Raw genomic sequence first — 21,967 nt, 5'->3', positions numbered from 1 at the left:
CATCAGGAACCTTTTGCAACACTTTGAAAGAATAAGTACCACTTATGACAGGCCAGGAAAAAGATGAGTCTTCCTTAGACAGCTCTCTTTATTAGAAGCCCAGACCTGCCATCTGCCCAATGAGGTTCTGGACCATAAAGCACCTACAGTTCCCTTCTTTCCCTCCCTCCTGCATGGAGTGCATTTTTTAAATTTTTTTGGTGCCTTGCTCTTATATTTTAAGATGATATGTAGCTTCAGCCCAAAGAAGCTGCGAACATTAACCATGTCCGTCTACCCTGAGATAGCAAGAGACAAGACTAGGCTGCTGGCAGCAAGTGAGACCCCAGCCCATAACAGTTGAGAGCAGAAAAACACAAGACACTTCCCACCCCACTGTGGAAGGCTTAATTCAGCCATAATGAAGACCGGGTCACATCACTGATACATCATCTTTCTGCATTTGCAGACAACAACATGTGACACACAACAAACAGAAGGCTCAAACTCACTGCCCCTCCCTGAGCACACACACACACGTGCACACACACACACCCCATGAGATCTGCCCTACTTGTGGTCATTTCAGATCCTCAGTCAGTTGTACCTCACCTCCAGCAGCTGAGTTATCTGTTCTAAAGTTGACTTGAGATTCAAAGCAATATGACACATATTTATCTTTCCCTGACTTAAAAAAAAAAAGCTAACACACACAATCTGCCTCAGGCACCTGCAAGTTGAAACAGAAGAGGTAGGGGGGCATGCTGATCCCTTTACAATCTGTCTCTTGGTTGTTTTTCTGCTCAGAGTCACAGGGCCTCCCCTTCAAAATGGGGAAAGTTCCAGAGTTAACGCTTTCATTTCTCTACCCACTCACATTCACAGAAAGACACATCGACATACCTTGTTTGGCCCTAAATCAGAATGAAATCCAGAAGGACTTGCGTCCTCCACTGAAAAACTAGCTATCAGTCTGGATCACCAGAATAGGTTTGAACTATTTGCAGGCATGCTCCACTATTCAGCCCCTTATACAGTACAGATTTCAGATTCAGATTAAGGTGGTGCTGCTGCATAGAAAATATAGAAACCCCATCTTCTGTTAATATGTGGCTTTTTAAAAAGCGGCACAATTGTAACCTAGGTAAATACATTTGATAAATTTATAATTAAAATATTTCTTTATTCATAAGGGCTACCCAACATGGATTGGGATGCTGATTTCCGTGAACTAGTTTGGGTGTGTTCCATTGAGGCCAAACAAAAGACATGGGGACTTAAAAACTTCTGCCATAAAAATTAGAACGAACTCTAGCTGAAGAACCATTCACCTTATCATTTAGAGCCCAAATGTGGAAGAGTGTTATTTGGGCCCAGTACATCAAGAAACAAGTTTAAAAACTGCTGTGGATTGAGTTATTTTCCCCACTTGCAATGGCTGATTACCTATATCAGCCTTCCCCAGCCTGCTGCCCTCTATATATCTTGGAGTACAAATCCTATCAGCTGCAGCCAGCACGCAGTTGCACTTGTCTTGCAGACTAAAACATCTGGAGGGTAGCTAGCTGGAAAAGGGTGACCTAAATTATGGCTTAGGTCCCTGGGCCAAACAGACGGTCACAGAGTTTGCTAGAAGGCCACAGGGGTGCAGCCTTTTGTCCCCATGCTTGCAAAATGGACCACTCAGAAATCTAGTTGCTGACCACAGCCCTAAGTTAAAAATGTAGCTATTTCTTCTTCTCATAACTGACCAGGTAGGCCAGCTGGATTAATTCTGCAGCTGTGAAGGAAGTGAACTGGAATTTGGAAATATGGCTGGTGGCCTTCTGTCCAACCGTGAACAGGAAGACAGGGTCAGAAGATAGCAGCAACTGACTTAGGTTAGCGGCAGCTGCAAGTCATCTCTATCAAGAAATGGAGAAAGACCTTTTCCCATTTTATGCTGAACTAAGCTCTGGAAAGTACCCACTCTGGCTAATAGGTATAGCTACGAAAGCAGCAGGTGGGGTTCAACAGGCAAACAGACATTGCAAGGTGATCCCCAAATCCCTCCCCCCAGAGAGAAAGGGGAAGCTGAAGCATGTTGCAAGTCAGCCATAGACCCAGATTTGGTGAGAAGAACCAGAAGTGGAAATCTGGACTCTAGACCTTCCTTCCACCCAATCTAGTTTCAAGGCCGCTAATTACCCCTCCGGAGGAGTGGGGGGGGGGAGCTGGTTCAGTGCTTCAAGTTATTTCAGAGCAAATGAATGTATACAGAGCATCTTCCATAACAGACTAGCTGTATCCCACCCATTCCTTTCCTCAAGGTCCTCATCTACACTCAGTGCAGCAGACCTCAATACCCAGGTGTCTAACCAGCCCTTAAAAAAAAAAAAGTATTGCATGGTGTCTGAAAGATACCTGGATAAAAAGTCTATTTAAATAACTCGTCTCTATAAAGCAGAGAGGCTGTACTCAGAACAAGTGTATTCCATTGAATTCCTATTCGCCCAGTGCATACGTCACCCTCAAAATAGGTGAAAAAGATGTCCAAAACAATGGTGTTCTTCCTTGACCGCCACCAAAGCTAAGGAAGTCTAGCTTTGATGCAGAAAAGCCTGCAGCCAGCAAGAATTGATGCAAGAGGCTTCGGGTACGGATAACCTTTGCTAGCGCCATCAATAGCTTCTCACAAGTTACAAGGCTACAGGTCAGCAATTTAGAATTCTTCTTAACCCAAGAATGTTTACAAGGCCATCCACCCTGGATGGCAATTTGGAAGAACAGCTGAACACCACAATCTAGAAGCACCTCAACCAATGGAAATCCATTGCCGTAGACCCCAAGGTTTCCAGATCCTATATATGTTTATCCACAGATACTCAAAGCAATGGAAAACCATAACCCCAAGAACGAAAAAATAACACCACCCTGTTCTAAGTGAGTTGTATAAAAAAGAAAAGAAAAAAACGTCCTTCCTTGTCTGTCAGCCCTTGTCAAAGACTTTGATTGACGGGAACTTGTGGCCTACCCCACGTCTTAAATCTGTGGGGTTCTTCGATGGGAAGGGTAGGACCCGGACATGATGCAGTCATTCATTCCATGGGGCAGGCGTGGTTGCCAATCCACTGCAGATCAGCCACTACTCCCCAGTGGAGATAAAGGATGCTGACCACCACCAGCACGTGCATTATCTGATGGCTGTTGAACCAGTAGTCAAAGCGGCCCGGCTTCCAGCGCTCAGGCACCCGCGAGATGTTGATGACGCCCCCGAGAAAGGCCAAGCCGTCCATTATGAGGTATGAGCGCAGAGAGGAAGGGTGGCCGGTGCCCAGTCCCACCCATCGCAGGTAGAAGAAGAAGAAGCGGAAGAGGGCTTGCCAGGCAAAAGCCCGCAGGCGCCGGACGCTGGAGCTGGCAGTCACTGCGCAGAAAATGCCGTAGCTCGACAAGCCCGTGTAGGCCAGCAGGGCAGCCGTGCGGGGAATTGGGGTGCAGGCCAGCGTGCAATAGATGATGGGGAGAGCACCTGCAGGGAAGAGAGAAGAACAGGAAGTTAAGGACAGGGTGGGGTGAGGGGGAAGCTGGTAATTATAACTGTCATTTGTGTGGCCAGCCTCCACCACTGGTAGGATGGCCATGCTGCCGCCCCCACACTCTCAGGCACACCCCCAGGACCCCTCAGTTCTGCATATAACCGAACTCTGCATCCTCTCCCTTGCCAGATTTCTACCACTCCCAAATGAACTTTGGCTGCTCACGGCACATTATTATTATCATCATCATTATTAATTGAATTTACATGCCCCACATCCCACACACTAGCCCGCTCCTGCCTTCCAGGCACTTGTTTTGTTGCTCTGCACTTTGTTCAGGCATTCAGTAAGTGCTCTCTCTCCTCTGCCACTCCCCTTCTGCTGTGTGTCCTGTCTTTTTACTTAGCCTGGATTCCGCTCCCCCCCAACTTCTTAAACATTATTTATTGATGCGAGCTACTTCGAGAGACAACAATTTTTATGGCTATTTTGGGGTAAGTAAGGCTTCCCAAGTTCTATCCCTGGTATCTACAGTTAAAAGGGTCAGGTAGGCTCTGTGACGGGCCTCTACCCAATACCTGCCACCATTCAGCCTGGGCAGGACTGGGCTAAACTGGACCAATTGCCAGATCTGGTATCTAAGCTTCCTAAGCGAGAAGCTCTTATCAGGATCTGCCTAGCTGGCCAAATCTGACAGGCAGGCAGAACAGGTACACAGCCCACATAGAATTTGGCCCAACACTCCCACCCCCCAGGTGACAGGTTATGGTTTGGGAAAAAGAGCCTCATGGGCAAAGATTGGCCCAAGATCTAGGCGGTCGCCATCAAATTTTGTCTTGTTCTAGGATCCGCCCTCTGATACCTGTCAGTACCTATGTGCCGTTGTCCCCATCAAAAGTAGGCTTCTCCTTTCCAGCTTCTCATGTCTCCTCTGTGCCAGAGTTTGGTCGCTACCCGCATCCTAGTAAACCAGGGAGGAGAGCACTGTTAACTCACCCAAAGTGTTGACCATGCATACCCCACACATATCAAGGGTGAGCAAAGTATGGTAGACAGCGGGGCCTCCTTCGTGGTTCATGAAGAGGTGGTAGAGCACACTGCCGAGCTGTGGGAAGACGCAAGCCAGGTAGTGCGCTATTCCTAGCCATGAGACGGAGAGTCGGGTCCACGGAATGGTCAAGGGCAACACAAAGAGACATCCCAGCAGAGGGATACCTGAAAGACAGAAGAAGAGAGCTGGCCTAGTATCCCATCTCCAACCAGGGACAGCCCTAGGACCCCACCATCTTCACAACTCTTCCCACAGACTGCCCCACTCTATAAGTTAGCACCAGGTGTATCTTCTCCAGTTCTCAGGCCCTTGGTGTCTCTCTCCCCCTCCCAACCCACACCCTCTGCTTCTGCCACCCCATTTGTCATGTCAGAACACAGTTGGAAGAAAAATTGTGGAGCATCAAAGCGGCATTGGGAAAGCCACCATTCAAGCATTTTTGGACAGGGGCAGCCTGCTCGTCTTCAGCAATGAACACCCTTTGACAAGGTTTATCCATGCTCCTCTCGCAAAGCAACAGCTCCGTTGAGGAATCTTTGATAAGACCCTCAAGGCCACCTGTTCTAGTCCTCTACCAGGTACAGAAGCATGGATTGAGCACTCTCTCGCTCTGTGTGTAAACATTAAAGCAACAGCCCTTTCCCACTCCCCCTGAAATTTTGTTTCTGACAATGAAAAAAGTTTGAAGTGAATGGTGTGCGCTTGCAATTTCCCCAAGCATCACCTGTTCAATGTGTACTATGGAAACTTTTGCAGCATTGAAAAACATTTTAATGAGCTAAAGCTTCCTCAATAATTACAACCGGGGGGGGGGGGGACCAGGCCAACGCCATGTTCCTCCCAATGGGGCACGGACTGGATTTCTTTTCTCTCCACCGCCAAAATGCAGCAGCCTGGTAGATTCTTGACCTGTGGATCCAGCCTGCCTTACCCTCACTCTTCCTTATCCCCACTGAGCCTCAACTCTCCCCTCTCTCACCCTCCATTTCCCCCAGAGGCTGCAGCTTTACACAAACAGATTAGGTCTCCCTGAACCCAATTACTGTGCTAATTGAGGCTGCCCGAAGCCAGATCTCAATTAGGAACATGATAAACATTCATTAAGAGGCCAGAAATACTCCTTTAGAGAGAGGCAGGGGAGAAACAGAAGAGAATCTCCCAGGGAGACTGAGTCAGCCCCTGGCCCCAAGGGGCCTGTCACCTAGCCCACAGCTAGGGAGAGAAGAGTTGCTGCTACCAACTTTTTCCCTTCCCTCCTAGCAGGTCAGTGCCCTTTGTTACCCCATTACCGCAATCTCACTTGCCAGGAAAAGCTGCACCTCTTCTCAGTTTCTGCCTGAAAAACAGTTCGCTTCAGTCGGGAATCGGGATACACACACTGAAGTAGAGAGGGGAGTCTTAGGCTGAATATACACCATACATTTTGAACACATGACTTCCCCCAGAGAATCCTGGGAAGTGTAGTTTACCCCTCACAGATCCACAATTCTCAGCACCCTCCTGTCCCAGGATTCTTTGGGTTACATTCCCAAGTGGTCACTCCCCCGCCATGCGGGATTATCTGCTTCTCTAACACATACAAGGGACAGAGAAATGCAACTGGTGCCTCTTATTTGCACAATGAAGCTCCAGGATACAAAACACATGCAACCCTACTCTTTTATGCAATTGGCGAACATGGAAGCTTGGGCCATGGCAAGGGAACCTGTGTGTTCCCCCTGCCCAGGTGTTGCTGCTGGACTTCAACTCCCATTATGGGCATAGCCAAGGGGGGGACAGGGAGGGGCAGCTGCCCCCCTCAAATGAATAAAAAGGGATTCTTTCCCCCACCTTACAAAAGTCCTGGCTACACCCATGACTCCCATCACCCCCAGCCAATTTGACCAATGACCAGGGATGATGGGAGGCGGAGTTCCAAAGGTATCAAAGACCATGAGTTCCCAAGCCTTAGAATCCCTTTTGCCAGCCTACCGCTGGACAGAGAATTTGAGTTTTTCAGCACTCACATGAGTAGTGGTGAGGCGGAAGTGGGACATAATGAAGCTGCCTTATCTAGTCTAGTACTGCCTGTTCTCAATGATAGCAGGTCTCCAAGTTCTCAAGCACAGCCCTTTTGCAGACTTTACCCTTTCCTTTTAAATAAATAATAATTATTTCAAAAAATTCCAGTGGAGATGCCACAGATGGTATCAGGAGCAGGTGCCAGGTGAGCCATAAATCACATGGCATCAGTGAAGTTAATTCTTTATTCAAGAAAACAAGGTTGACGCGTTAGGCCAGGCCTACTGACAAGAGCAACTCATCCTAGTAGATCTTGCCTCTATGAGGCAGTTCCCACAGTTCCCTAAGTCTCCTACACTCCCAGGTCTTTCCCAAGCAATCTGAGACTCAGTTGTGTGCCTGCCTTTGCTCTACTCTCTTCATACCTCTTCTGGTTCTGGGAGACCAGGGGGAGGGGAGCTTGCCACAGCAGGAGGGGGAGACCCCCTGGCTTCTTCACCAGCCTGACTCACCTCTGCCTCTTGGCCCTTCCTGTCCAGCCTCTGCTTCTGTTTCCGATTCTGGACTGCACTCTGCCACTGCCTCTTCCTACTCACTAAACCCTGTTTCCTCTTCAGCTTCTGACACCTCCTCCTCCCAACTTGCTCTCGCTTCTCCATCTGACCACTCATCGTCATCCCACCACCAGTCCCCTGGCTCTGAACCTTCTTCCTCTGCGGGTTCCCTTGGGGGTTCCCCAGGTAGGACCTCCCACCACTCCTCTGCACTCAGACATCTGGGGCCTAGGCTCCTGGCTAGGGGGCGCTATGCTGCTGCATGGTTCTCTCCTACTCCTGCCACAACTACCCTGGAGAGTATGTGACTGGGCCCAAGATCACCCATCAAATTTCGTGGCTGGGGAGGGCAGGGAGCATTTGAAGTCGTCTCCACAGTCCGAGTCAGATTCGCTTGAATGGTATATTAACAGTAGCTGTTTCCCCAAACTACGGCAAGAGGGTGGTCTATGGCAACACAATGAAAAAACCCATTGGCTCCCCATGTTGTTGGTAGTGCAGTGGTTAGGGTGATTGACTAGGACCCAGGAGCCCAGGGTTCAAATCCCCACTCGGTGACCTTGCATCAGTGCTTCTACTTTAACTACCTCGTAGGGTTGTTGTGAAGATAAAAACAGAGGGTGCGGAAGAACCATATGTGCTACCTTGAGAAAGTGGGTTCTAAATAAAATTGGCAAACTGGTTAGGCAGCTGTGGGCAAGGTTATAACCTCAAAAACATAGGAAGCTTCCTTATACAGAGTCAGGCCATTAGTCTGTCTAAGTCAGTATCACCTACACTAACTGGCAGTGCCTCTCTAGGCTCTGGGCAGAGGTTGCTCCCATCCTTACCTGGAGATGTGGGGATTGCATTGCACATGACTCTACGGCTGTGATCTAGCCAAAGTCAAGATGAGCTAGGATGACTTTCATCTCTCGAAAAGCAGAGACTATGAGGATTTAATCTACGCCTTTGGGCTACAGCTCAATGGCCGCCACAGGGCATAAGGCAAGCGCACCTGCCCCCCACCACCCCAAAGCCAGCGTTTTGGTAAAAAGCCAGGCTGTTTTCTACCCCCACCCCCGACGGCTCCCAGCATCCCCACCTGACGGGACAACGGTCCCAAGGACGACAGGGAGGGCCGTGTCAGCAAATAACTTGGAAGCCTGCATTTTGCTGACGGCGGGGATTGTGGTACCCACGCGCCAGCTGCACAACCGCAAAATGCCTCCAAAATGCAGCCAGGCCATTTAAAGAAGCCACGCAGCAATTTGGCACCCAGGGGCTGGGAAGGTACATTTTAACTCACAGTGCCACCTGAAGAGGGAGAGGCTGTTCTGCCACACACATCCCAAGAGGCAAGGTGACAGAGGAGAACCACTCTCTCCAAGCCCCGAGGAAGGGAACAGCCTCAGGCCTGCTCCAAAATCCACACACAGGAACAAAACGGGAAACACAATCCTCTCTTTGCCAATTGGCTGTTTTCTACACAAAAAAAGGGTGGCGGCGGCAAACAAAGGTATGAAAAGGAGTAGGGGGATAATTGTCAAGGTCAGGTGGCTCTCACAAACTACAGTACCAAACGGGTTTGGGTACAGAATTCAGCAAGCTAAGAACTCCCAGCTGTTTTAAAAAATAAAAAAATAAAATAGTTTCTAACCCTCAAGACTGAAAGTGTAATGCAGTGACTACTGAAGCTCCTGAAAGGTTTCTTGGTCGGCCACAAAGCACAGAAAGAAATCTTGGATAATCCCTCTCTATCACCTATGCCTACCTCATAAGGTTGTTGTGATCTTTTAAGCAGCTATCCTATCTTTAAAAGACATCTGAAGGCAGCCCTGTTTAGGGAAGTTTTTAATATTTAATGCTGTATTGTTTTTAACACTTGATTGGGAGCCGCCCAGAGCGGCTGGGGAAACTCAGCCAGATGAGTGGGGTATAAATAATATATTCTGATTCTGATTCTGTTTATTTATTGTGCGGATTTGTTATTTTATTTCTATCGTAAATGTTATTGTTGTTAGCGGTCTTTGACATTTTAATGGAAAGGTTAGGGTATAAATATAATGAACAGCAATAAGGGAAAAAAATGAATGCTCCCATCTATTCTGCCCCCGAATTCCTTCCAGCGGGGCGACAGGGAAGGAAATGTGGTAAGTACATATCAACCTGAAGGTCTACATAGAAATGATAGCAAGATCTCAGAAGCCAGAGTTTGGAGAAGGGGGACAGGACTTGTGTGCCTCCTCATGAGTGGCAGGAGAAAAAGCGTTTGCAAGATTCACACAAATTCACTTAACACCGTTTGCAGAATTCAGCCATCCTCGGCACGACATTTAGTGTTGTGTTTTTCCCACCAGCGCACACATACACAAAATCCTGACAACTGTCCCCTGCAGAGTTATCAAGGCTCAGCCATTGAACTCTGCCACTGAAGTGGCAGGAGCCTTGCAGCAAGATTTGGCAAACTTCCCAGAAGATATCTTGCTTCAGGGCAGATGCTTGTATTGGTTGCCCAAAGCAGACTCCAGGCCACACTTCAAAAAATAAAGATGGTGGAGGGGAGGGGGGCAGCTTTGTTGTTTTCCCACATGAATAAAGCAAGTTACACCTGAAATATTCTTACTCTCTGTCCTTGTCTCCAGGCCCTAGGACCAGCATCGGGGACATCCAAGTTTATTCTCATTTCCCCACGCCTGCACACCCAGCTCTGCCTTTCCTGTTCTCAGTTTCTGCAATCGCTGCTGCAGACCTGACACAGAAGCACAATCCCGGCCTTGCTCTCCTCCCCAGGGACATGTTAGGGATCGGATAACAGACCCGGAAGCGTCAGGACCGTGTAACATTAAACAGCCATGATTTCACGGTCTGAGCCAAAGACTCGGGGCAGGGGAATATACACTGTGAAGCGCTGACGTTGTGCGATTCTGGCTATACACACACAAACCCATTCTCAGAGCCAGGGATGTTCCCTTCTCACTCACTTTCCTTTTATTACATTTCACTGTCATTTCCAGAGGCTTAATCAAGGGTAACCTCATTTTTCGGAGAGCTGAACCAATCCGCCCTGTTACAGCTATTATTCATACAGCCCAATCAATGCAGCTCTCCCCCCCCCCCATTTTTTTTTTACAAGAGTCCCAGACCCAGGTAGATGCCAATCCAGACCTTAATAGAGGGGTGGGCAAGAGGAGGAGGAAAGGGACAGAGATCAGGAGGAAGGATTTGTGTGTACTGTATGCAGAAATGCGGGTGCGCATGAGGCTCTCACGCTTTTGTGTTAAACCTCAAAGGCCCACCTACTGCCAGAGTTCAGTCTGGGCTCCGCTTGCCACCTCTGAGGTCAGCTGCTCAAGTGTAAGCCACTTATCCCAGGAAGTGCTATTTCAGCATCTGGGACAGGATACGTCCTGGCACTTGTATGGGGTGGGAGGATGCATGACGTTGGACCCCCTGGCAGGATGGAAGGGGCGGGGAAGAGAAAAAAACACTGAGCCTATAATTGGATCATCATTAACTACCTGGAAGGAGCTAAATAAATACCGTTCCTGAAGACGGATGAAAGTGGGAGGCTCAAGGCTGTCTGTAGGAAAAGACAGGGGCACAAGGCATCAGGAAGCAGCACTATCGCCTCTTAGTGCCAGGGTTGGTCCTTGGCCAGAGCAGTAAAGAGCTGAAGGGCGAGGATGTGTGCCCCGCCCCCCCGCCCCACCGCCAGAAGGTGCAACAAGGTGCATTTCTTCCTCATGCACAATTTCCACAAAATGCAGCAAAGTCCACTCATTTACCAGCAGTTGGTTTTTTTAAAATGGATTTGAGCCAACAAATCCATAGCAGATTTGCCCATCAATGGTGTTTAAACCCAACCAGCAGGCCCTGCAACAAAATGTTGCAGCGTGCTGTGCTCTTGTTCACTGAGCCAGCCTTGCCCTCTGTGAAGCTCCATTTTATTCCCTCTTCCTTCCCACCCATTTTTCCATTTGCTCTCCCACACAACGGTCAGTCAGCATTCTCTGGCCAGTGGGCATGCTCAGTCATCACAGGGCTATTGTGGGGGGATCTTCCCTCACTTTTCTCTCATGAAGGCTTTATTTGGGGGGGTTATTTCTGTAAACCTTGGGATATCCTTGAACTTGTCAATCACTCCCTCTTATATGTGGCGCCATTTTGACTATATAAGCACTCACTTCTAAACACAAGAAATAGAGGGAATTGGTTAAAAATAATTGAACCTCCATGTTCAGAAGGAGTATACCACCCATTAACAGATACTGGGGCTAAACAACAAAGGATGTCCATCTCCGTGACCTACTTTGAGATCTTTCTAGTAATATCTGGCTTGGCCACTGTTGCACTGGTGAGCTGGATAAGGTGAATTTTGGCTTGAGCCAGAAAGACAGTTGCAAGGTGCTTCTGTGGGTGTCTTCATCTTCAGAGATTAGGCAGGTGACTACCTGATATACAACACACACACCCAACCACATTTGCCTGGCACTGTCATCTTTCAGACAAGAAACCAGGCTAAATCAGCCCTGTTTTTCATGAGCCTTCAAACAGCAATTAATATTCTCCTAGCCACCGTCTACCTCTTTATTTGTTTTTAGACTATAAAATTTAATTTGTCAGGTTGCTTATTCAATTTGTTTTACTGCCGACACTCGATACCATTTAAATTGTAAGTTATCTCGAGGATGCAAACAACGGAAAGTGGGGGACGAAAACCCTTCTCTTTTTAAAAAATGAAATCAATCCGCCTTGTGTGGTCCTGGCTGAAACGGCAGCCTCAGTTCCCCCCCATCTGTGAAAAGGAAGGGAAAGCTTCGCTCAACTCACTAAGTGACACACGCTGAAGAAGAAAACCGGGATCACTTTATAAAAAGGATTAGTAGCCAGAGCAGGATACTGCAATGGTATTGAATCTCTCTCGCTATTTGAATGACATCCTGCGAGCCAAAAGGGGTGTGTGTTAAGCCCAGTCTTACTTTCGGCCAAATGCAGGGGGTAGCATTTAGGGGTGGGCGAAATTCTGCCCAGTGTCCTCATCCTACCTCTTGGCTACACAATGTCACTGAGGTCAAGAGAATCCGGAACAGCTCACATTACCCACACAGCTGCCTCCCTCCCAGAAGAGTGTGGGTATTGCCCGCCACATCCTCTCAGCAATACAAAAACCTCCCAGATTCCCAGCCCGCTGCAACACCACCTTTCCTGCTGGATCCACTACGGTATCTCCAGGGCCCTTGCGGTCCCCTCACTGTCTGCACAGCATCTATGCCCACCAGCCAGTAGAGCTAACCTTAAATCCCACTCATCCATTTATCAAAACGCCTACCTGCATTTCTGCACCACCACCACCCGCCCCAGACAAACTGCTGTTCCTATCCAGGTCTCTGTTTTCCATGCACCTGTCAAGAGCCAGCAAGGTGTAGGTAGAGTCATAGAATTGTAGCGCTGGGAGGGAGACCCCGAGGGTCATCTAGTCCAACCCCCTGCAGTGCAGGAAGCTTGGTCTCCCCCATCCCGTTTGAAAACATACCAGTCCCTGCTTAAACTTTGCAAACTTGCTAGTAGGTAGGTAGTTATCAGGTGTTGAAGTAGGATGGGGAAGATCCGGGTTCAAGTCCCGACTCAGCCAGGAAGCTTATTGTGGGCAAAGAGAAGGCCATGTATGGCATCCTGAGGACTGTATACGCATACACACACTGCTTGGTTTTGTGAGTGGCGGTATTTACTGATACAGAGTACCAGAGCCTGTTTTTCCCTGCCAGTAGCGGACGGCACTCTCCTCAGAGGCCGGAGCTGTCGCTTGAGGCGACTGCTTCGCCTCATGGACAGGCTGACCACGCCAAGAGAAGCCAAGATTCCTGGATTTTATCCCTCACCATTCTCTTCTTCTCACTTGTAGACCATATTCTAACACCCTTTGTCCTTCAGAGTAGGAGGGCGTTGAATATATAGATTTTTTTTTTAAAAAAAAAACTATTTCCAGGGCAGCTAAAAAGCAGGCCCTTCTAATCCCCTGGGAACCGTGACTCTATGGCTGCTCCCTGCCCCCAGGTCTTAAATGTTGGGCCAGGAGAGCAGAGCGGGACTCAATCTCTCCGTTGCCCGGATTAGCCAGGATCAACGGCTGCTTAGCCCCCAGAGGGCTGGAAAGGTAATTCCCAGCAGGGCTCCTGAGTTCCGTGAGGGGAGAAAATGAGCAAGAATTAACCAGAGAAAGACGCTCTCTCTCCAGGGCCCATGCAAGATTTTGGGCTGCCTGAGGCAAAGGACACAATGGGGCATCCCTCCCACCATAGACAGAAGCCAATATGAGCAGCAGTCACCTCTTGCTTCAACACTGGGGACGGAATAACACCCTCTACTGCACCTGAGAGCACCAGGCTTTTTTAGGGGTGAATGACAGGCCATGTAGAATACGCAGCTCTGTTTTCCAAAAGAAGGAGGCCACATCTGCGCCAGAAATTTAAAGCACCAACATGCCACAGTCATAGCTTCCCCAAAGCAATTCTGAGAACCGTAGTTTATTAAGGGTGCCGAGAGTTGTTGGAGACCCCTGATTCCCCTCACAATGCTCCCAGTTCCCAGAGTGGTTTGACAGTCCATCCTGCTTCCTGAGGAACTCTGGGAATTGTAGCTCTGTGAAAGGAATAGGGATATCCTAACAGCTCTCAGGCTGTTTCAAGTGGAATGACAGTGCTTTAAATGTCTGGGGCAGATGTGGTGTGAATGGCCAGGGGGCTTGGGAGAATCAGCCACCACAGCCCCATAAGTATATGGGCTATAGGCTATAGTCACGCTCTGACTAATGACAGGGTGGTCTCTGAGCCTCTCACAGACATGAGGCTGGCTTACACCATCAGGCTACTGGTTTATCTAGATTCCAGAACAATATGATTTTACTCTTAACAGGCAGTGGCTTTCCAAAAACTTGAGTTCTTTCATAGAACCCTAGAGTTGGAAAAGACCACAAGGGTCACCTAGTCCAAACCTCCGCAATGCAGAAATCATTTGCCCAAAGTGGGATTCGAACCCATGCCTTTGAAATTAAGAGTCTCATGCTCTACTGACTGAGCTATACTTCAGCTATCCTTTCACTAGGCATTGAACCTGGGATATTTTGAACAGAAGGAAAAACTCTGCCCTCAAGCTGTGGACCCAACAAATCAATAGAAACTGAACTGAACCTCCATATGCAGGTGCACTATGCCCCTCCCAAAAAAAACACGCAGATCAATCATGGCTGCCATCATTTTCATGCATTGTTTTTGAGTCTCCCCAAGGCTACTGATAACACAGTGTTGGACGAGTTCAACCTTTGGCCTCATCTAGTGAAGAAGTACTTATGTTCCTACTCCTGCCTGATTTGTTCCCTGCGATTTATTGGAAGCCGGCCATGGGCACCGATGCTGCCAAGCAGTTCCCAGGTGCCGGTACATGCCGCTCCCTGGAGATTCCCCACCCTGATGATGCTGCCAAACCAACAGCATGGTATCCGCGAGGCAATTCCCCTGGGAAGCTGGTATAAGCAAGTTTACACATATACAAAAGTTCCACTTGCCTCAGCGGAACAGAAACAAAACAACTTTCATGGCCCTGTTGGCTTCTTCTAAGAAAACGCCTACAACCGTCGTCGTTTGGGGCAAAATAGCCCTGGCTCATATGCACACAACACACGGAAATCCCTTCTAAAACCAGGGCAGCTTCCCCAAACTATTTCCCATAATTCCTTGAGGAGAAGGATGGGAAACAGTGGACAAGATCCTCAAAAGACCACCTGCCCACCATTTGGTCCCATTCAGAGAAACAGCCATGGGAGAGGGTTGGATATGTACAAGTATGCTCAGCTTAAAATAGACCTGGCCTCACACAAAAACAGGCCTCGCACATCCCAGAATCCTTTGCAGCATTCAAGGATTTCATGGCAGGCATAGAGGGGTTGCCTTGAGAGAGAAAACAACAATTCCTTTAGTGTAGGAATTTGAAACCTAATTCTCTTAGCCAGCGACCTACTCCCTTCCAACACCAAGGAAGGAAGCCACATATTCAGTCTTTCTTTAGGATATCGATCCATTAAACACCCACACCCCATCAGGTGCGTCAAATCTCAAAATGACGTGGCTCAGGCTACTTTATTCTAACCTTTGAAGCCTGTTAGCTATATGTCAAAGCTGGCAAACAGCTTTATTGGTCCCCTAGAAGTGCCCTTCAACGCTTCAGCACACCCATAATTGCTCCACGTTGCTCTTTGCCCTCATTTGACACCGGCAGTTGGAGAACAATTTCCTTCCTCAAGTCAGGCTCTTGCCACAACATGTGTGTAGGAGCAAAGACTTAAAAAGTCAGATATTTGAACAGGAAATCACCGGGGGGGGGCTGTGTGTGTATTGTACCACAATTCTGCAGGAATGCAGGGGGGAATGTGCAGAATGCAACATGAGGACTATTCTGAGAATCTTCACACAAAAAGAAAAGAGGTAGGGAGGAAAGAGGAGTGATCCAGCCCATATGGTTGCAAATAAACACTGGAGAGCATGTGGGCAAAACAGTGCTTACTGTAGCACAATGAGATTTGCCCGCTTTTAAAAAAACAGATCTTCACCAGAAGACACAACACAACACAAAACACACACACACACACACACACACACACACAGAGTAAGGGGTAAACAGTGAGGTGGTGAAATTTGCTGATAGTACTGCTCAGGGTCATTAAAACAAAAAGAGAGATTGTGAAGCATTCCAAAAGAACCTCTCCAAACTAAAAGGCAAATGCAACTCAATGTGAACAAGTGTAAAGCGATGCATGTTAGGGCAAAAAATATTAATTTCACATATTTGCTTATGGGGTCTGAACCTGGGGTGACGTTGCTGAAGATGTTGATCCAGTGAGCGGCAGCAGTGAGAAAAGCAAATTTCATGCTAAGGATCCTTAGGAAAGGAATTGAAAATAAAACTTGCTGATACCCTAATGCTGTGATACAAGTCTACGGTGTGACTGTATTTGGAATACTGTACTGTGCAGAGGTCTGGCCACCTCAGCTCAAAACGGATATTGCAGAGTTGGGAAAGTTTCAGAAAATGGCAAGTGAAACGGTCAAAGGGTTGGAGCAACATTCCTGTGCAGCAAAGGTTGCAGCATTGGGGACTTTTTAGTTTAGAGAAAAAGTGAGGAAGAAGTGACATGACAGAAATGTGTACAATTATGCAGGGAATGGAGAAAGTGGCTGGAGAGAGGTTTTTCTCCCTCTCATATAACACTAGGTTTCGTGGACATTCAATGAAGCTGAATGCTGAAAGATTCAGGACAGACAAAAGAAAGTACAGTGGTACCTTGGGTTACATACGCTTCAGGTTACAGACTCCGCTAACCCAGAAATAGTGCTTCAGTTAAGAACTTTGCTTCAGGATGAGAACAGAAATTGTGCTCCGGCGGCACGGCGGCAGCAGGAGGCCCCATTAGCTAAAGTGGTGCTTCAGGTTAAGAACAGTTTCAGGTTAAGAACGGACCTCCGGAACGAATTAAGTACTTAACCCGAGGTACTACTGTACTTCCTGCAGCGCATAGTTAAAATTATGGAAGGCCGTGACAGGCCCCAACTTGGAGGACTTTAAAAGAGGATTGGACCACTTCATGGACAACAAAGCTATCAATAGAACCAGCCACAACGGCTATGTTCTACCTCCACTGTTGGAGGCAGTGAATACTTCTGAATACCATTTGCAGGGAACTACAAGACGGGAGAGTGCTGTGATTCTCATGTCTTGCTTGCAAGCTTCCCTGGGGCACTTGGTTGGCCACTGTGAGAACAGGATGCTGGTATAGATGGGCCATTGGCAGGCTCTTCTCATGTTCCCAATAATGGACTACAGGTGAATCAAGGCAGCTTTGGGTGTCCCTGAAGAAATGTGAACCCTCAGAAAGCACTGCCCTGGACAAGGGGGAGGAACAAGGAAAAGGAAGCTTTGGCCCTTCAGAGCTCACAGGACTACATCTCATCCTGACCCCTGGCCATGTTGGCTGGGCCTGATAGGAGCTGGAGGCAGAGAGTTGGGCTCTCCGCTTCTTTGTTAGATATAAGGGAAGAAAAGTGTTCAGGTGGGACACGTCAACAGCCACCAAAGCCAAGCAAACGCTTTTCCTCCGCTGCAGTTCTCAGGGAATCCATTTCAAGAATATCCAGCTTGTTAACTGACCCCACCCTACTCCACCCAGTGAGCTGGGACAGGCTGAAGTCATTCCCCAAAAGATGCTTTCGTTTGGGCTTGCTGCTGCCCGCTCCCTCCCTCATCCATGGTGAGTAACAGCGCACAGCTTGCACAATATGCTGAGCCTCTGCTTGTGACACATGAAAGGGGTCCTGTGGGCAGGAGAGCTCGTAAAAGGGCAGTTTGCCCTTACAGGGGAGACCGGATTATTTCATGAGCTCACAAGAACAGTGAGGAGGAGGAAATCCTGCAACCTCAACTCTGCGGTTTGCTCAATTGCCCAACTGGTCCTGCTCTCCGCTCTCATTACCCAGGCAAATTCATTTCTCTGGCCATGTGAGCATTTTCCTTTCTTATTCCCCCAGTACAGGGCAGTGGGAGAGCAGAGCAATTCACTTATTAAGAGGCGCTGGGAAACTGTACCCTAGTTACTCATCATTGGCATGGGGGGAATGGCTGCAGCAGCTCAGTGCCAGGGGGGGGGGACACTCTGCATGTGGTCAAAAGCTACTTGCTCTTATTTATTATTTCATATTCATATCCCACCATTTGTTCACAAAAGACGATGTACATGAGATTTCCAGGAAGCCACCTATCCACTCAGGCACTATTCATTCAGTGCCCTGCATGCTCAAAGACTATCTGTAGCTGAGGGGGCTTCAATAGATGCCCACAGATCATACCTGGGATGGTGTGTTGTTAGGAGGAGGTCAGGGGTCCAGGCCCCAGGTCTTTTTGTACCAGACCCAAGATCTTCTAGCCCTTCCCTTCTTTCTTACTTTCTGTAAACTTAAAGTACTTATTTAAAAAATGATTGCAAGGCACATTTCCTCTAGAAGTCATGCTCAATTTGCATAGAATCATAGAATTGCAGAGTTGGGTGGGACCTTGAGGATCATCAAGTCAAATTCCTCGCAATGCAGGAATTTTTCACCTAACACCCACGACCTTGAGATTAAGAGTCTCATAAATGGCATGCAAATTTCTGTCACAGGGCTGTTGCTCCAAGCCCTTTAAGGTTCTAGCAACACACCTGGCCTGGGACATGACATGGTTATTACTTTCCCAAGTTCTACAGGTGGCATAAAAACAGGTTCTGGGTGAGAAAATTTGCAACAAGGAGGCCTCAGGGGTAGGAAAGCATTGCAGAACCACCTACATACTTGCGCAATAGGTTTACACATTACTTTCAGTGAGCAGAAGGATATAATCCTGCTTGCATGGTTTTTGTTATGTCTCTACAAGTTAAAGGCTTAGAAGCCTTTCCCCCAAAATGAAATATTTTAAATAAATAAAGTACATACATGCTGTTCAGGAATGGGGAGCAGAATATTTCAAAAGTTTCAAGGGCCGTTTGTGGTTACAGCTCTGGAGTGGACTCTGACAGCAGTTATCTTCATACTTTTATCACAGCCTCTCCCAACCTGGTGCCCTCTAGATGCTTTGGAGCACAATGTCCATTCTGCTTGGGGCCAATATGAGCAAACATATGCAGGGCAACAGATTAGAGGAAGGCTGATTTATGACAGCCCTTCCAATAGGAGAGCTAGGGAAGGGCAGTCACTAAGAAGCCTAGAGGTGCTGGCCAATGAACCACAGGCCTTTTGCATGCAATCTGAGCAACCAGGAAGTGTTCTGAATGCTATATATTCATGCTTACTGTTTCTCGTTCATCTGGCTAAAGCAGGTTGGCTCAGTTTAAGAACTTAAGAAGAGTCCTGCTGGATCAGGCCGATGGCTCATCTATCCTGCTCCTACAGTGTCCAACCAGATGCCTATAGGAAACTGGAAACAGAACCTGAGCACAACAGCTCTCTCCCTCCCCCCCTTTTGTCATTCTCAGCAACTGATACTGCCTTTGATAGCAAAAGAGCACAGCCCTCACGGCTTGTAGCCCAGGATAGCCTGGTCCTCCATGAATTAGTCTAATCCTCTTTTGAAGCCATCCAAGTTGGTGGCCATCACTACAATTTGTCACCACCACCCCAAGCCAAACACACCCCACCAGCCAGATGGTGTGGTCTGCCAGGTGTTGAGCCACATCCTCATTTTTTGTATTCCCAGTTGGGCAGCAAGAACAGAAGGTGTAACAAACCAGTGGGTCCCAAGGTGTCCAGGCCTTACATGCAAGCTACTTTTTCAGATACAGAATTTATATTGTCCTGATCTGTTGTTGTTGTTTTACCTCTTTTTATGTTGCACTCCTATTTTCCTAGGCAGCCTCCCATCCAGGCACCGACTAGACTCAGGTCCACCTAGGTTCAGCAGGTTTGCAGCAGTAAGACTTCAAGCCATCCCCTAAGTACTGAAGGTGCAACCAAGTTGTTTATGTTGCTATGTTACAAAGAGGAATGAGGTGAGCGCTCGTCGTTTTTGTGGATGTGGTTTGCACAACTGTACTCTTGCAATAAGAAACCTCCAGAATAGAAGAAGTATTGACAGGCCTCATTCCCTCCCCTTACTCTCCCCATACAGAAAGGTTTATGGCTGTGTGAATATGAGCCTACAATTTCTGTCCAAACACCCCAGAATGGAGCTTTTCAGCTCAACCCTCTCTAGCATAGCCACAGGTGCTTGTGTCCAGAACAATCCTCATTGAAACCAATGACAAAAGCACATTGTGTGTTTTGCCCAAACTCAGCTTTGCAATGAATGGGAAGCGGGCGGAGAGTTCTAAAACATTCCACCCCCCATTTCCATGTCAGACAACAACAACAACGAAACAAAGCTGAATGAGTGAAGGGGTGACAGGGAGTCATAGCTGGCTCCTTGATGCTCCAACCTAACATGCCTCATAACAAAAAGGCGCTTGAAAACCCTCTTTGATTTTTGCAAACCTTTGGGTCCATCTAACCCAGACTCTTCCTGCTCCACCACCTGAGATGATCTTTTCAATCTGGAGACATCCAAGACTGAACTTGGCTTTTCGGCATGCAAAACATGCCCTCCTCAGCTAAGCCTCTCTTTCTCAGGAAGTCAGCTGCTCTCCCACAAACCCACACAGGATAATACAAAGTTAAGGCTGCCATAGAAACCCTACCAGGAAACAGGGCACACAGCTAATAAGCGAAGTGAAACTCCCGTGGCCAATGTTAGCTCAGCAACTTTGCTCCGACTCCGGCAAACAGTCACCTAAGCCCAGAAAAATAAACTTTTAATTATTCACCATTTGAAGGGGTGGCTCGTTGGAAACGGACAAGGAAAGCAGAATGAATGAGCACTGACATCCGAAGGGGCACGAAAGCCGGGGTCGGGGGAGGAAAAATATGCAGAGCGTGGGGACAGGTATCTAAATTGCCCACGGAGAGCTAGCTAGGTTGCAGTGGGGCTGTCGCATGCGTGACACCGAGGTTGTCCATGGACCCTCCGGGGCCAGGATGCTGTCAGACTGTCTCTGGGGATCAGGGCGCAATGGAACTGGAGGACAGAGCTTGGCGGCTGGCGGAGAGGGAAGAGGCACGAGAAGGGACGAGCGGCTCTCAAACTCCGTCGGGTGGGGGAGAGCCAGGCCCTGCGAAAAGGGTCCACGCCGACGCTGTGGGACCGGGCAAGAAAAACGGAAGCAGCCGCCGCCGAGGAATGCCGAAATGCACCAGGAACAGACCAGAGCAGGGGTACAAGAGCTCTGGGCAGCCGCGGGGAGGTAGAGGTGCCTCTGGATGCCCGCTGCACGCCTAGTGCTGGAGGGCTGGAAGGCGGTGCAATCGCGGGGAGGGCCCTGCAGGAGAGCAAGCCCGGAGATCGGAGGGCATCGGAGCCCGGCGGGAGAAAGCGCGGCCGACGGCGGCGGGGTTGGGGTGGTGGAGAGGCCGGTGTTAGACACGGGCTGCGGGGAGCAAGGCACGGAAGGCTGCGGGGACTCACCATGGGTGTAGATGTTGCCCAATTCGTTGTGCAGGTAGAAGAGGCTGCGGAGGCAGCCGGACCCGGTGCTGATCGGCCGGTAGCCCGTCAGCACGAAGCGGTTGAACTGCAGGTGAGGGGGGGAGCTGGCCCAGTCCAGGAGCCGGGGCCCCCCCAGGAAGGCCATGGCCGGGCTCCCCCCCCGGGGTCAGCTGCTGGCCGGGCTCTGCATCCTCTTCTTCCTCTTCCTCCTCCTCCCTCCTGCTGCTGCCGTTGCTGATGCTGCCGCTGCAACGAGCAGCTCCTCCTTGGGCTTCCCCTCGCTTCGCTCCCCTCCTCGGGCTGAGCTCACAATCCGGCCCCGCCCACCGCCCTCATTAACATAATATATGCGGGTACCACTGCTCCCCTCCTCCTCCCCTGCCGCCTTTTCTCACGCCGGGCCGGTCCCTCTATCTGCAAGGCTTCCGCGGAAGCCCCGCCCACGATCCCGCCGCTCATTTGCATAATCTCTGCACCGCAGTCGCTCTGACTCGCACATGGCTGCCCGGATCAGGGTTCTGCACTCTGCATACAAATGACAATATATGCAAGCCACGCCCTTCATCTCCGGGGCCTACCAACCACCCGAGCTTGACTAAGAACTGTCGTTCCATTATTAGCATAACGGACGCCCCGCCCTCCCTGCGGTGGGTGTTAATAGGGCGTCCCGAGTCCTTGAAATTCGATTATTTGCATAACCCATTGATACACGCCCCCAGCAGCTTGTCACCGATGTCCGTGATTGGACGCGCGGAAGATAGGCCCAATTGTAAACCCCAAAGCAGACA

General features: G+C 48.9%; 1 protein-coding gene across 1 annotated transcript; it reads right to left on the bottom strand.

The window, feature by feature from the left end:
- Positions 1 to 70: 70 nt before the first annotated feature.
- Positions 71 to 21,498, bottom strand: PAQR4 (progestin and adipoQ receptor family member 4). Its single transcript, XM_081887150.1, has 3 exons — positions 21,159 to 21,498; positions 4,494 to 4,712; positions 71 to 3,490 (listed from the first exon to the last, which is right to left on the bottom strand). Exons 1-3 carry the CDS (start codon positions 21,322 to 21,324, stop codon positions 3,057 to 3,059), a joined length of 819 nt encoding a protein of 272 aa, XP_081743276.1. The 5' UTR covers positions 21,325 to 21,498; the 3' UTR covers positions 71 to 3,056.
- Positions 21,499 to 21,967: the final 469 nt, after the last annotated feature.

The sequence above is a fragment of the Podarcis melisellensis genome (genome assembly GCF_964234715.1).
Source record: "Podarcis melisellensis genome assembly, chromosome: 13".
NCBI classification, from domain to species: Eukaryota; Metazoa; Chordata; class Lepidosauria; order Squamata; family Lacertidae; genus Podarcis; species Podarcis melisellensis.
Note: the sequence above shows the minus strand (reverse complement) of the source record. Positions and strands in the feature narration are given on the sequence as shown.

Excerpts from the sequence above, each read along its gene's own strand:
- PAQR4 (XM_081887150.1), bottom strand. The coding sequence starts at position 21,324 with ATGGCCTTCCTGGGGGGGCCCCGGCTCCTGGACTGGGCCAGCTCCCCC. Across the intron at positions 4,713-21,158 it reads GGGCAACATCTACACCCATG|GTATCCCTCTGCTGGGATGT; the intron begins GTGAGTCCCCGC and ends TCTGTCTTTCAG. Across the intron at positions 3,491-4,493 it reads ATGCATGGTCAACACTTTGG|GTGCTCTCCCCATCATCTAT; the intron begins GTGAGTTAACAG and ends TCTTCCCTGCAG.